The sequence below is a fragment of the Hyperoodon ampullatus genome (genome assembly GCF_949752795.1).
Source record: "Hyperoodon ampullatus genome assembly, chromosome: 4".
Classification (NCBI taxonomy): Eukaryota; Metazoa; Chordata; class Mammalia; order Artiodactyla; family Ziphiidae; genus Hyperoodon; species Hyperoodon ampullatus.
The window spans coordinates 112,717,218-112,732,751 of record NC_136917.1 but is presented as its reverse complement, the minus strand read 5'-3'; the positions used below and the strand labels follow the sequence as shown (position 1 = coordinate 112,732,751).

At 30.8% G+C, this 15,534-nt stretch overlaps 1 protein-coding gene across 11 annotated transcripts in view; it reads left to right on the top strand.

Annotated features, from left to right (window-relative positions):
* TENT2 (terminal nucleotidyltransferase 2) overlaps positions 1 to 15,534 on the top strand; it is a gene marked incomplete at its 5' end in the record, with an annotated part of 52,190 nt that overhangs the window by 21,115 nt on the left and 15,541 nt on the right. For 4 of the 11 annotated variants that reach the window (XM_079702195.1, XM_079702193.1, XM_079702192.1 and 1 more), the window contains 5 exons: positions 335 to 401; positions 2,204 to 2,273; positions 5,716 to 5,792; positions 6,175 to 6,303; positions 11,099 to 11,142. In XM_079702195.1, coding sequence (XP_079558321.1) covers positions 335 to 401; positions 2,204 to 2,273; positions 5,716 to 5,792; positions 6,175 to 6,303; positions 11,099 to 11,142 — 387 coding nt within the window. Of the gene's footprint in view, positions 1 to 322; positions 402 to 2,203; positions 2,274 to 5,715; positions 5,793 to 6,174; positions 6,304 to 11,098; positions 11,143 to 15,534 lie in introns of all 11 variants that reach the window. The other 7 variants (XM_079702194.1, XM_079702191.1, XM_079702190.1 and 4 more) reach the window with 4 other exon arrangements.

Here is a 15,534-nt window from a genome sequence, read left to right as displayed (position 1 = left end):
CAGGAAGTTGAAATTCTGTTTATTTTTCTTGGAGAAGATTGTTTTTTTACATTTATATACTAAAGTGAAAAAATGACATATGGCTGTTTCAGTATTTCTTTTAAAATTGTGCTTTTAAGTTTAAAATCAGAAATTGATTTAGAAATATTGATGTAAAAGATAGCATAAAGGTTGACTTTTAAGTGATGTAATTTACTGTATATTGAAAAACAACTCCAATGAAAAGTATACTTCATGTTTTCTTTTTGTTGAGATACATTAAGAAAATAAAACACTAAGTTTAGAAAGATAATGAAAAAACACTTTATTTTTAACTTTTCAGTGTTTTTTTCAGGTAAATCAGAAGACTGAAGCACGGCATATCCTCACCTTAGTCCATAAACACTTCTGTACTAGACTTTGTAAGTCTGACATGCTTCACGTTCATATGTCATTTGACAACCATTTATTTAAAATGTCTCTCACTATATTTATTTTCTGGTAAGGATTGTTTATTTTCTGGTTAGGTTAGGTATAATGTAGATCCCTTTTCCCAAATAAATTCCTTTTAACTTTTGATTAAAAAGAAGAGTAAACCATTCAACACAGAAATGTATAATTCAACAAATCTTTATTGAGTTTACTTGTAAGCTGTCCCACTGAAGGTAGTGGGGAATTCAAAGATACGTAAGCTTCAGTTCTTTCTCAAAAGGTTGTAGACCATTCGGGAAGCTAAAGCATGAATGTAAATAGCTGTAATGCAGAGTATCTGACAAGCCAAAAGAAGTATACAGGTGAAGTCTTATAGGTATTCATGTGAGGAAGAGAGAATTTCATCTGTTTTGCAATGACATATATCTTTACTTGTTTTAAAAACATGATCACTGAACATGATGCCCAGATATATTACTCCAACAGAAAGCAAAATTATCGACTTAGGCTATTTTATTGTAAGATTTTGTTCTTTGAATAAGCTGACGAAGCAGATTTTAATCCGCATATTAAGCCATCTCAAATAATTTATTTAAACTTACACAGAATATTGTGGACATTTGAAGTCACACTAACCGTGATGTTGGAAAGATAGTTTGTCTGTTTATTTAACAAATATTCCTTATGTGTCAGGCTTTGAGCTGGAAAATACAAAGTCACTTAACGAGTTATTGCCCCTGAATAACATATCAGTTGTAGGAAAGAAACAAATCAAGAGATTTATTTCAGTGGACTTGAATTTCACATCTGTAAAATAAAAGGAGTAATTTGTACCATAAATGAATTTTTAATAACTATTATTAAAGTCATAAAATATTAAAAGTGAAAGGGACCTAAGAGATCATATAATTTAAATGAAAGTTTTCTTTTTAATTAGTGTTTTTAATAATTAAGGAAACTGGTGATCAGTGGGCTTAGTAACTTGCCCGAGGAGTATAGTTTGTTGGTGTCTGAACCTGTACTTGGAACTCAAAACTTTTAACTCTTAATCTTATTTTTCATTAAACCTCACTGAATTCCTGTACATAATTCTATTTCAAGCTTGATGTATTTTATGATTTTTGTGTTAGAAGCATTATAACAGAAAATTTTTACTTTTAAAATATGTTACTATGTTTTTCTTTAGTTAAAACATTAGGAAATTGCTCATTTGGGAAAAGTTCGCAGTTTCTTTTTTATATACATTTCTGTGTTTTCCTAATTTTGTACAATGAACATGTATTTCAACTCACAAAAAACATTTTTTTAAGTTTGGTGGAATAAAAAAATACGTATATATGTGTTTTTCCTTTTATAGATCATACTTACTTGAATGTATCACTGCCCCCTGTATCATGTTGCCAACATTTCCACATTTAAGATTCTTTGTAAATGTGATTTCTATGGCTGCCATAATATCTTGCCATGTGCTGTACCAGAATTTAGCTACCCCCCTGCTGCTGGCCTAGATACTTCTCTTATAATGCTCTGACGAAATTCTTTATAGGTGTTATTAAATATTAGACCACATTTCTGAAAATAACGTATTCATATATAAAGTCCTCTGCATGGTATTGTAAGTTTCAAACTTAGAAGAATTTGATAATGTCCTTTTGTCTTTGCTTTCTGTCTCAAAGACAATATTTTCTCAAATTGTTTTAGCTAAGTAAAATGTTACTTTAAAAAATGTGCATTGGAACACTATGAATTTGAGAAACATTTACAGATATCCATATTATCTTTTATCCTTCAGCTGGTTACATTGAGAGACCTCAGCTGATTCGAGCAAAAGTGCCAATTGTGAAGTTCAGGGATAAAGTCAGGTCAGTAATTATTGAGTTCTTTTTTTTAAGTTGCTTTAGATAATTTTTAGGTGTTCTCCTGAGGTAGATAATTAAGAAGTGTATGCTATCACGTAATAGCTTATCTTCATTTAGAAATGATTTGGTTTTTGAAATGATTTTTTAAAATAGTCTGAGCAGTTGTTCATACTTAACTGTACTTAGTTATTCTGGTTGATGTTTTGAGTATTCGGGACTATCCAATTGAAAGAATATATACGTATTTATATTTTGGAGTTTTAAATGATCCTCTTGCCTTTTGGAAATGTAATGTGCTCTTGAGAACATATCTTAATTTATGAAATTTGATGTATATTTATATCAAAGGGGGTTGTTACTAATATATCTACTACATATTCTACTAGTTTGGGTTCTGAATTTCTTATAGGCATTGGAATTAGAATCTTTTATATAATATATCTATTTACATTTTATAAAATGTAAATAGGTGTTTGTTTTATTGGTTAAAAAAGATTTATTTTCTAAAAAATATATAGGATTGTGATAAATCACGTTTTCTAGCCCAGTTTATAAAAGTAATACTGAAATTATATAAGTATATACACAGTTGATCATTATTCATGAATTCCATATTTATGAATTTGCATACTTGATAAAATTTATTTTGTAACCCCCCAAATTAACATTTGCAACACTTTTATGATTATTCATAGACATGCACAGAGTGGGGAAAATTTTGAGTCACCTGATGAAGGTGTTCCCAACTGAGTTTAACAATGTGACACTCTGTTTTCTTGTTTCAGCTCTCATACTATAAACAAATGTCCTTTTCACAGTCTAGTTAGTGCTGTTTTTCACATTTTTGTGCTTTCGTGCTTGATTTTGCTGCTTAAAGTGAGTCCCGAACATAGTGCTGAGGTACTGTCTAGGGTCCTTTTGCACAAAGCTGTGATGTGCCTTACGGAGGAAATATATGTGTTAGATGTGCTTCATTCACGCACGAGTAGAGTACAGTGTTCTTTACAATGACTTCATTGTTATTGAATGAACAGTATATTAAATGAGGTGTCTTTAAGTTGAAACATACATAAAACAAAGTTACATATTGATCAGTTGAGGAAAATGTGACTGGAGGGACTTCCCTGGCAGTCCAGTGGTTAAGACTGTGCGCTTCCACTGCAGGGGGCACAGGTTTGATCCCTGGTCAGGGAAGTGAGATCCCACATGCCACACAGTGCGGCCACAAAAAAATAAAATACAGTGTTGCCAAAAAATTTGTCCAGGTTTTTCCATACGATGTGATAGAAAAGCCCGAACAAACTTTTTGGCCAACCCAGTGAAATGTGACTGGAGACATATTGATCCACTGGTGAAAATGTGACTGGAGGCTCCTAGAAACCTAATCCTTTGTTTCCCCTAGGAGCAATGGTTCACTGTTCACTAATTCAGTGTTTGCAGTGACTATATAGAACATAACTACTGTGAATAATCAGAATTGACTGAATATATATATTTTAAACAAATCTTTAGATAAGTGCTGGCTCAAACTTTCCCCCTCATTCATCCAAACATCCATCTAATCTATAAATATTTACTGAATTTCTATCAAGTAATGGTGGAGTTTTCTTTTTTTTAACGGTGAAGTTTTTTTTAAAGCACGAAGATATAGAGAGATAAAACATAAAGTAAATGTAAGTAAAACTATTAGCTAATTATAATTGTTTTTTAAAATGTAGTTATATAAACAATTCTTTTTCTATTTAAGATTATTATACAAGATTTTTTCATTGTTAAGTATTCTATATAAGCACCATTTTATAATTCTTCTCTATACAGACCATTAAGGAAAAAAACAACTGCACTTCTAACATCCAAAGATAACTGATGTTAATGTTTTGGTATAAGCCTTTCAGACCCTTTTCTATGTGTATGAGTGCATAAAAGCTTTTAAAATTAAAATTGAAATCATACTTTGTTACTTAACAGTATATCATGAATACTTGCTTTTATCATTGAATATCTTCTGGCTTCATTTTCAATTGCTTTACAGTATTTCACTGTGTGAATTTATTGACTTTAACTTAACCACTCCCTGTTTAAATAAGCATTTTGTGCATAAAATTCTTTCCATATTAAGGGTTACTTCAGTATTTCCAGAAGTAGAATTTGAAGCAAGTACTGTGGATATTTTTAAAGCTCTGAATTCATATTTTTGGAAGTTTTTATTTGCACACTAGTTTCCATCTAAGTGTTTTTTCCTCTTTATTGAGTTATATACAGGGAGTGCAAACTGGTTTCAGTGTTAGATTTGTGCAAACACAAAGAATGTAACTTTACTGTTACCATAAGCTTCGCAAAGCCAGATATATCTGAAGTGTTAATTTCACTGTCCATTTTTATTAACATGCATGGATAATTGAAAGATTATAGGATTTCTTTTCCCATAACTAGAAAATCTGAAAAGGTAAATTTCATATTTTACAGTTAAAAGGTATAGAAAGGGGCTTCCCTGGTGGCGCAGTGATTGAGAGTCTGCCTGCCGACGCAGGGGACATGGGTTCGTGCCCCGGTCCGGGAAGATCCCACATGCCACGGAGTGGCTGGGCCCGTGAGCCATGGCCACTGAGCCTGCACGGCTCCGCAACGGGAGAGACCACAACAGTGAGAGGCCCGCGTACAGCAAAAAAAAAAAAAAAAAAAAAAAAAAGCTATAGAAAGGACTTCGAAAGTTTTTATTTTAGGCACTTTCACAGAAAGACTCATTGTTCAGAAGTTGGACCTGATAGTATATGGTCCTGTTACTTATACATTAGTTAGTCCTTGTTATTTTGAGTTTAGCCATTCTTTATGTATCCCATCATTATTGCTGTATTTTCTAAATTGTGAATTGCATGATATCTTTGATTTCAAAGAAGTGTCCCTTCTGTTGTGTGTTTGGCTGTTATAGTTCTTCCTAGATGTCAGTAGCCAAATTTGTCATGATACAATAATTTAGCAATCCTTTTGGAGGGAATATAAAGTGTAGACAGAGCTTTTATTTTTTCACCTGTACTTTATTTGGCTTTTCATTCCTATTTTAAAGCAGATGATGCTGTCGTTCAAAATCGATTGAGAATATATAACTTAGTGGGATAACTTTCCCAGAAATGTGTTTGGCCATATAATTTTGTTTATCTGGAAAAGATTACAAAATTAAAAGTTTTTTTTTTTTTTTTGCTAAGAATAATTGGAGCCTTACTGGTACATTATGGATCTTTCAACATTAATCTTATTTTATATATTTAATAGACCCCTGATCATACTAAAAATATGTTTTCATTCTTATTTCTGTAGTGTCTCATTTTAAGGTCTTTGGGCCCATGCTGTTTTGTATCATTGGATGGATGGATGGATATGAATTTAGTTACTAGGGAGTTAGTTTATTTTGTATTTAAGCTGAAGTTTTTTTCATTTTTTAAAATAGTTGTGTGGAGTTCGACTTGAATGTAAACAATATTGTTGGAATAAGAAACACATTCCTTCTCAGAACGTATGCATACCGTAAGTTTTGTGTTTATTTCCAAACAATTAATACCTTCTGTATTTATCCTTCATTCTTTATTCCTTCATAAAGATGTGTGTAGTAAATACTGATACCTCTTTGTGTTTATGTACAGTGTGTCTCATTTTCTTATATACATAATATGTTGCTACACTAAAATCACATACTACCAGAGTTATAAGTCAGTAAAATGAATTTTAATAATTGGTCATTTTTTAACGGTAACAAGTACGTTTTAGAAGTAAGACACATTTATGGTGAACAGTGTTTAATAACTGGAGGCATTGCTCTTTCTATTGGCATGGAGTTCGGAAATAATGTAAACTTTCAAAGAAACTGTAAAATCTTCTTACCATTTTTAAGTTTTAATTTTACTTTCAGTTGAAAATCGAGTTCGTCCGTTAGTACTGGTGATTAAGAAGTGGGCGAGTCACCATGAGATAAATGATGCCAGTCGTGGTACTTTAAGCAGCTATAGTCTTGTATTGATGGTTTTGCACTATTTACAAAGTAAGTATTGTGGAGTTTTTCCCAATTTTTAAAACGGAAATGCAGTTAAACTTCATTATGGTGTCTTCCCTGTTGACCTTATATTCAAATATCGTTGTTTTAAAAAGTTTTTTCTAAGGCACATACAACCACATTTCCTATTTTGTTGCTTTGAACAAATGTTTTAGTAATGTTATCCCTGGAAAACATTATAAAGAAGTTTCACTGTGTTTTTATTTTTTGACAGTTTCCTGTATTCGCTCTTGTATTCAAAGAACTTTCACCACTGTATTGTGGACCCATTATCTTGCTCAAGCACCATTCATCGTGTTTTTTATTTTTCACTTGAGACAGGAATTAAATGATTTTCTTGTTGGTTTAAAGAAGCTTTTATTTCCTGTGAACTGGCATGGAGATTGGGTGAAAGACTTGATATTAATGTAAAACCATTTACCAGGAAGTTGTGGGTTAATATTGCACAGTTTAGAAAACAGTTGTTGTAATATTTATGTTTATACTCTTTGACTCAATGATTCCATTTCTAGGAATTTATCCTAAGGTAAATAATCAGCGATGTACATATGAATTTATATAAGGCTGTTTTTCATGGTGTTTGTTGAAATAATGAAAGATTAGAAATAATCTAAGTTTTTCAGAGTGGGAGGAATGGTCAAATTAATTATGATACATCCTAATATGGAATTTATACAGATACTAAAAATCATGTTTTAAAGATATTTATTGATATAAGAAAATATTTATGATACGATGTCATATACAACATAATACCAATTTTATTTAAAAGACAGTAGCTATACTTGAGTGTGTATATATTCATATGTATACAAATACTGAAAAGGTATGTGCCAAAAATCTATCAGGTGTTATTACTTATGGACAGTAGGATTCATTTTCTTTATATATTACTGTATTTGTAGATATTTTATAATATATTACATAAGAGAGTATATTTTTATTTGAACAATGGAATCAGGTGAATTTTTTTGAGGTAATGAGAGAGACTTAAAATAGTTTAAATGGACCAAAATTTTGTGAATCAGTAATCATCAGAAAGGTTAGATAATCTTCCTCTTTGTTGTTAAAGAATTTCAGGCTAATTATAATACATGTATTTTTGTTGCTGAACAGTCTCGGATATATACTAATTTGATGATTGATTTGCCCTTCCAGAAGGATTTGAAACATGATGTTGGCTGCTTTAGATACTTATTTATATATCACTGATCATTTTTGTCCAATTTTATAGTTCAATCTGAAACATACATTACTTTCGATGCTTTTTTAGTGAACTCTGTCCAATCTTGTGGATTGCAGTTCACTTTTATTAAAAATTGAATAGATTAGAAATATTTCTTGTAAAATACTTATAAAATATATGAAGAAGAATAAGACTAACATTCATGTACTACCACCTAGTGTCTATTCATTTTTTAGTTTTAGTTGAGATTTAAACATTAGATTTGACTAAAGCATATAACATGCATGAACATTCATAATATGTGCCCTATCCCTCCATTCTTTTGGGTTACATTAGAAATTTTAATTTGATTGCTTTTTTAGAAAAAAATGTACTTTAATCACAGATGCCCCTTGGTGGTTTTGTAAGCAAGTTAAAAATTCAAATGTTAGTATTTTACCAGTGTAATGACATCATGTTAAAATTTGGTTTAGATTTTGTTAAACATTTTATTCTCGATAAAGTGGTCCTGTTTACTAAGATGGTTAGTAATTAATGGCACTCTCATCAACCATTTCTAGGTGTTTGTTAAAAGACATCAGCTAACCAGACCTACTGTGTAGTTCTGTACTTTGGCAGATTTAACCTACTCCTCCACAGAAGAAATTACAGAGATTGAAATAAGTATTAATAATTGCTTTTCTTGTCATACAAGAGTCTGCAAAGTGTATTGAGCAGTTCCAGCTCTGCCACAGTGAACTACTTTTTGTGATTTTGGCCAAGTTATTCTACCTCTCTGGCTTTAATATTCATCTGTAACACTAATGGTTGGATTAGATGACCTTTAAGTTTTGTTTAACTTTAAATGCTTTAATATCTTTTCTGCCATGAACAGAGAAGGGAAACAGGTCCTTTCTATGTAGAAAGGTTGAAAAGATTAAAGCATTTCCTAAAATGAATTTCAACAGTCAGTTACAAACTACACATGCTTGAAAAAGTGACTGATGAAAGCATGAAGGGAAAAACCTATCGAGAAGAGAGTTTAATAGCAATCTAAGATTATGAGTTAATAATAAAGGCAAAAGTGTCAATTGGTTAGAAACAACAATATGAATGAATATTCATGGAATGTTTACCGTATTACCAGGTATAGAAAGATCTCTTAGGCATTTTAAAATTGTTCTTGCATTTTCAAAATTAGTGGTTGTTTAGTGTTGTTGAAGGTCTGCTTTTTTTTTTTTAGTCTAACTTTTGATGAATTAGTATGTAACTTTTATGTGTGTAAATTTGTGAAGGCCTGACCAGAAAGCTCTCATCCAAACTACAGGCAAAGTAAAGTCTTATAGATTAAGTATATTCAAGGCATTATCTATTGATCATATCCTGCAATAATAAACTTTTGTCTTATTTTGCTTTTGAGAGAGAAAATTAAAAGATTGAAGTCCAAAATTTTGAAATCAAAATAGATGTTGTAACAGAGAGATTCTTTCAGAGTGTATATTGGTTTGGAATAAAGTAAACATTTGAAAAACTACTAAGTGTTTTGAGGTTACTATCAGGATAGCATTGATAAATAATTGACAGGGTACGCTTAACTGCTTCTCTAATGACGAGTGTTTTTAAATCTTTAAGGTTGTAAGGCAGGGGATTTTTTGAATGATAACCTTGCCCCCAAAAGCTTCCAAATTGCTTAGTTCTAAAGGCTCTTTATCTACTGAAAGACCCTATACCAGTGGTTTGTGTTTATTTTTCTCTCCTAGCATTCTAGTTATGAGATAACTAGATAACTAGAATGAGATAATATTTTTTTTCTAATTTTCTACAGTCTTTTCTTCATCCTTTTTTAAGTTATAATTTTATTTTACTAGCAGTGTTCCATGGGAATAGAACTCAGGTTTTTAGATTTAAAAATTAAACTAATTTCTAATAAAAGTTTCCAATTTGACTTCTGTACTACAATGAAAATTATTAAAAAGCCATTAAAAATGTTATACAAATATAGAGGCTTTTAGAATTAAGTGACTGGGACTTGAGTTTATTTGTAGGGTCTTCTAGAATTTTAGCATTTGAATGTCTTTGGGGAAAAAAAATATGTATCCTTACTTCCTGAGAGTGATTCTGGTAAGTAACAAGTGAGTTTTTTCCCCTAATATTCTTAATCATACACTGTGAATGTTCCATACTATCATGGAATTTTATTTTATTACAGTTTCCAGTTTTCAACTTGGGAATAAAGCATGATGAAGAGATATTTAAATAAAGCATCCTACTTTGTACTATGTGGTAGAAATTTATACATTTATAATCATAGTTGGAAACCATGTAAATTGGTCATAATGGTTGATTATGTGTTCATTAATGTATTCCAGGAGTCATTTAAAAATTTTTTGGCTAAATAGCAAATTAAAAGTGAAGTAATGATTCTTTATAACTGAATTTATTTAATTACAGTTGACCCTTGAACAACACAGGTTTGAACTGTGCGGGTCTACTTATATACATATGTTTTTCAGTATATATGTATTGCAGTACTTACTACATGATCTGCAGCTGATTGAATCTGTAGATTTGAAACCTCAGATATGGAGGGCCAACTATAAAGTTATATGCAGATTTTGGACTGCACAGGGGTTGGCGCCCTTAACCCCTGTATTGTTCAAGCATCAACTGTATATGTAATGTATTTCTAATTCTTAAGTACATAGTTTATCATGCGGTACTATATTTGGTCTTTAATCTTAAAGAAATCTTGAAAATGTATTATTTGTATCTTACCATATTCAAGACACTATATTTTACAGTTACTTCTTATATTGTGAATATTAAACACTTTGCCTTTCATGTTATTCCATCTACATTATAGTGATGTGAGATTACAGTTAGCACATTTAATGAGGTTGGATTTGGGTAAAGCTGTTGAAGGGTGCAGAATGGCAGTTAAAAAATGCGGTGACATATGACGATAATGATTCTTTTGTATGAAATTTTATTTATTACATAGCAGATTGGTACAAATCTCCTGATTTAGATTTCTAACCTTTGCTGAGGTTTTCTTTTTAAAAATATATTAATGAAGTTGAAGATCTTTTCAGTTTTTTTCCCAATAGATCAATTTCCCAAAACTATCTCAATTTTGGTATTATTGTTAGAAGAAATTAAATAATAAAGGGACAGTTATGATAGAGCTGTTATTCTTATGATGTAGTGCCATTGGATTATACTTAAAAATTTTTTGTTTTGATAGCTACATCCTTCTTAACAATGTCTTTTTAATATCTGTAGCACAACAGTTGTCTTGCTTATTTTGTGTGTGTGTGTCTGATGTTGGACCAAATGATGTGTGTCCATTTATTGATGACCTATTATTCTAAAATCATGTAAGGAACATTGGTTTACATAGAAATATATGTAATTGATTAATAGACCTTAAATTGTCAACTTAGATGTATTTTGAATTTAAATTTTTAGGGATCAGAATTAATTTCACAAAGTATATGAAAGCTGTTGAATTTTAGCATAAACCCATATAGTCTCATACCTGGGGTGTAGCTGACAAATTATTGCTTTGTAAAATGAATTACGTGAATCACGGAAGTTTTAAACTTTTTCTTTTTATAGCCCTACCTGAACCCATCCTTCCATCCATCCAAAAAATTTACCCAGTAAGTGTTCCTTATAAATTATTACAATACATGTTATGACAAGTATATGTGGAACTATTATGTGCAGTATTAACGTGAATATAAAAGTAGTATTAATTACCTTCTAAATATATGATAACATTTTCTACATAGACTGAGGCATTGGCCACTAGAGTGCAAAAACGTTTCATATAATTTTTCAGAAGACTCTGCTATTTTATTTGGTTATTGGCAGACAATCTTGTCATTCATATTAATGGTGGAACTTTTTGTGTGATGCTCATGATTATCACTAATGGGAATTAAATTTACTTAGTTGGTGAAGGCCCATTTGGACCCATACCAGTTTTTTTCATGCTACCAGTTTTTTCTTGCTACTTTTTTTCATGTTTAGAACATATCTTTAGTTAGTAACTCAGAAGTTTTATAGCCTAACATGTATAATTTGAAATCAGGGGAAAAAATTAAGATGATGAACAATTGGGTAATCTTTTTATCTTTCATTTGATCTTACCAAGTAATATTCTAAGTGGTAACATTAGTACACTATCCTTGTGTGTACACTATTAAGAACCCTGGTGAAGTTAATTGGAAACACTCAAGAAATGAAGTGTGCCTACTAGAAAAACTTTAGTATGTACTCAGTTTGAGTTTAGAGAAACCTAGGTAATGTACATATTCATAATCTATATGAGTATTTCTGTTTCTTTTCTAGTTTTTGTGTTCTTTTTTCCAGAATTTGCTGTTTCTTTGTTTATAGTCTTACCATTTCTGTTTTCTTCCATAGTCATTCTTGTTCCTGGTTTTTTTTGGAAATAATATTTAGGCAGCTTGTTTAGAATGTTTGACCAACCTTCTGAAACCACATAATTTTTTACCTGTTAGTTCATAAACTTATAAGAAGAGATGTTTTCTAAACTTACTAAATAGTCATATTACAAAGGAAAACATAACATCCATCTTGAGTGATCAGTTTTCAAAGAACTTATTTATTTTATATGTATCAGACGAAATATAATAAATATATCGACATGGAACCTAAATTAAATGTAATTTAATCTTTGATGATTGAGAACTAATGTTCTCGTTTTTGAACATCAATTATTCTTGTAATACACACATGTGAGGTACTGGATAATAAAGGGTTCACTGTAAATAGAGTCTTGCTGTAGTGGGGGTCTCCCAGTTTGTGGTGTCATCTACTAGAAGAGACTGTTTAACACAAGAACCTTTTGGAATCTGGCTATCTTATCTTCCTCCTTTTAAAAACAAATTTCTGCTGTGAAGAACTATTATAATGAGTTTACAGTATAGCTAGGTATAAGTATTTATGCTTTTTTAAGCATTATGATAAAGCATCAGAAAGTATAGAAATGAAAATAACATGAACTTTTGGGCCTATTCTTGAATGTTTTCCTCCCTCTATAGTTTTTATTCTTTAGCTCATACTGAATGGTCAAAGATAATGACTGGGTGTTTACTATTTCATTACATTGTCTCAACTTTATTTTTCTTTAAGACCTAGGTTTCAGTGTAGAAAGAGCTGCATATATTTTTCAACATACAAAGGATCTAAGTTAAACTTACCCTTTAAAGAATCTATTATTGTGTATTGAAAAGATGCTTCTACAGAGATCTCACTTAAAACCATGTACTACTTGGAACTCTCTTTACTATTGTAAAATACTGATGAAATTTCAGTTTAATAGCACTATGCTGGGAGACAGAGGTATTACTTTTATAAGATACTCATATTCTTACTAGTATATTCTAGTTTGAAGAACCTCATTTTTACTTCTGTGTTTCATTTTTCTAATCACCTAGCTTTCTCCCATGACAGGGTCCTGATTTTTGTTCACATGTACTACCTCTAAGCCTATATTCTCCACCCTGTTTTGCTAATAATCTTATTTCTACACCTGTAACCAGGAAATAGATTTAATACCTGCCCAGTCCCAAGGCTTTAAAAAGTACTAATAGCAAGCCCTACTAGACTTAAGAATGTCTTAATTTGCTTTCATGTGTGCTTACATTGTCATAAATATTTAAACCACATTATCTTTACTATAAGATTGATACTTACATGGATAAGGACTTAATACCCCCTCTTAGCAGGTTTTTTTGTTTTGTATGAAACCTGTAAACTGATCAGTGGAGCACTTTTTTCAGTGGTCCATCTGATGGAACAAGGAAATTAGCTTGTTTCTTATTACTAACAGTAACTATCATTTATTTAGTATCTATTTTATATCAGCACATATAAATTTTATATACAGTATCTTCAATCCTAAGCAAATAAACTTCTAAAGTACTCCCTTTGTTTCACAGTTGAGTGTTAGAAAGATTAATGATTGATCCAGGCTGTTTAGTCACAACTTATGGATGCAGCAACTGGTATTTTTTCCATTAGACTATGCTGCCTATGGAAAGGCAAAATGATAGTAGCAGTCACTAAGATACCATTTCATCTAATTTGAATTGCTTACTACATTTTATTTGTATATATCTAATTGTTCCTATACAGATATATTTATATACCTTTAAGAAAAGCTGATATGACAAAATTTCAGCTTGATAAATAAGTTTGAGAATGATTTAAAACTTCACAGTAACAAACTTTCAATTAAAAAATTGGTATGGTGTTTCAATTCAGTTGTGTTATTAAATTATGAAAGGAAAGGATGAAAGATTATAAACATCTTTATCTTTGAAAACTATATCATGATATATAGCATTATCGACCATTACTACTTAACTATTGACTGAAACAGCAACATAAATGATTGAGGACAGAGTATTTACTGTTGAGTTAAAGAAATGAAGTTGAGAAGGTTTAAATATATAAACTCAGATTAGGCATATGAAGGGATCTTTATTTTAATGCAAGCATATTATGAGATTCACCTAGATTTATGCTAGGTAGATTTATCAAGACAACTTATATTTGTTTCCTTCCCTAGTGGTATCTTCCTATTCTCAGAAGCCAAAGGTAATTCCACAATAATGCATTGAAAGTTGCAGGAGGTAACCACATACTATGTTGTAAATGTATAGTTAAAATAATCATGATGCCTTGCATATACTGAAAAATTAATAAATAGATAATATTGCTACTATGCTTTCCATACATTGTATCATTTAATTTGTATAACAACCCTGTGAATACTGTTACTTTCCTTATATTATGGATGAAAGAGCTTTAACCTTTGGAAAGCTAGATAAGTTGGTTAAGTTCACATAGCTGTAGAAGAACAAGGCTGCAAACCTAGGTCTGACTCCAGAGCTCATGCTCTTAACCACTTCATAATAGTACTTCTACTTTGTGTTAAATACTTACATTCCTTTCAAAACTTTAAAGATCTCATTCATATCAGATGTAGTTTAAAGGCAATTTAATGATCAGCCTTTAATGTACATCACTAGATTAGTGGTGATCTGCATAAAATTAAGAAGTCTTGGTAGAACTTCAATGTATCATTTAGTTCTTTCTGTATAGGTAGAACTCCACTTAAATGCTCCATATCACTTATCCTTTTCTTTGAGATCTTCCTCAACGTTTCTAGGCTTTAAAAATTCATATTGTTAGAAAATTGTGCAACTTAAATTTCTTTGCCTAGAAATGGAAAATAGTCATCTTTCATTTAAGCTATACATCATTTTAAAGAACAGTTACCAAGTAAAAGTTCAGCCAGTCTAATTTAGTCCAGAAAGTGTTTAATTATCCAAATTTTCAAACTTTGAAGGTTAAGTAAGATATGATGACACAGCCTCAAAAGATCATGGAGTCTGGCAAAAGGTGTTTTTGCTAGGCAATTATATGGGCAAAAACAGTGAGACTTTTCAAATGTTTTTCAAGAGATTACTTATTTAAATTTTTCTCAACTTGGCATTGTGAAGAGAAATGGAAGATATGTGTCTTCAGCATTTAAATATCATTTGGAAAATGTTTTCAGGATTTAGTCATTACATATCTGGATATCAGAAGCCCCAAATAAGATATAACCTTAAAAAATAATAGAGATATCTTCCCTAAGTTAAAAAAAATTAAACCAGTAAATATCAATAATCCAAAGAAAAAAATGCTTTAAGAAATAGATGTTATATTGTATTGGTTAAATTGTTTTTCTCTGGATTTAGATTGGAATTTTAAAGGCTGCTTTTATTTCTTTGGCTTTTGGATTGCTGCTTACGTGCCCTCATCCTATCTGAAGTAACATATATTGTTCTTCAATACATAAATGCAGTTGGGGAGCTCCTTTTAAAAAATTCTTCAATGAAATTTTTCTTAAAGCAGAAAATCTTTCTGTAATATGAATGATTACCAAGAATGGGGATTACTTAAGGTTAAATAGAATTCCTATTTACTTGTAGCTTCTTTTAGTTGGATCCTATTTTTTGTTTGTTTGTTTGCTT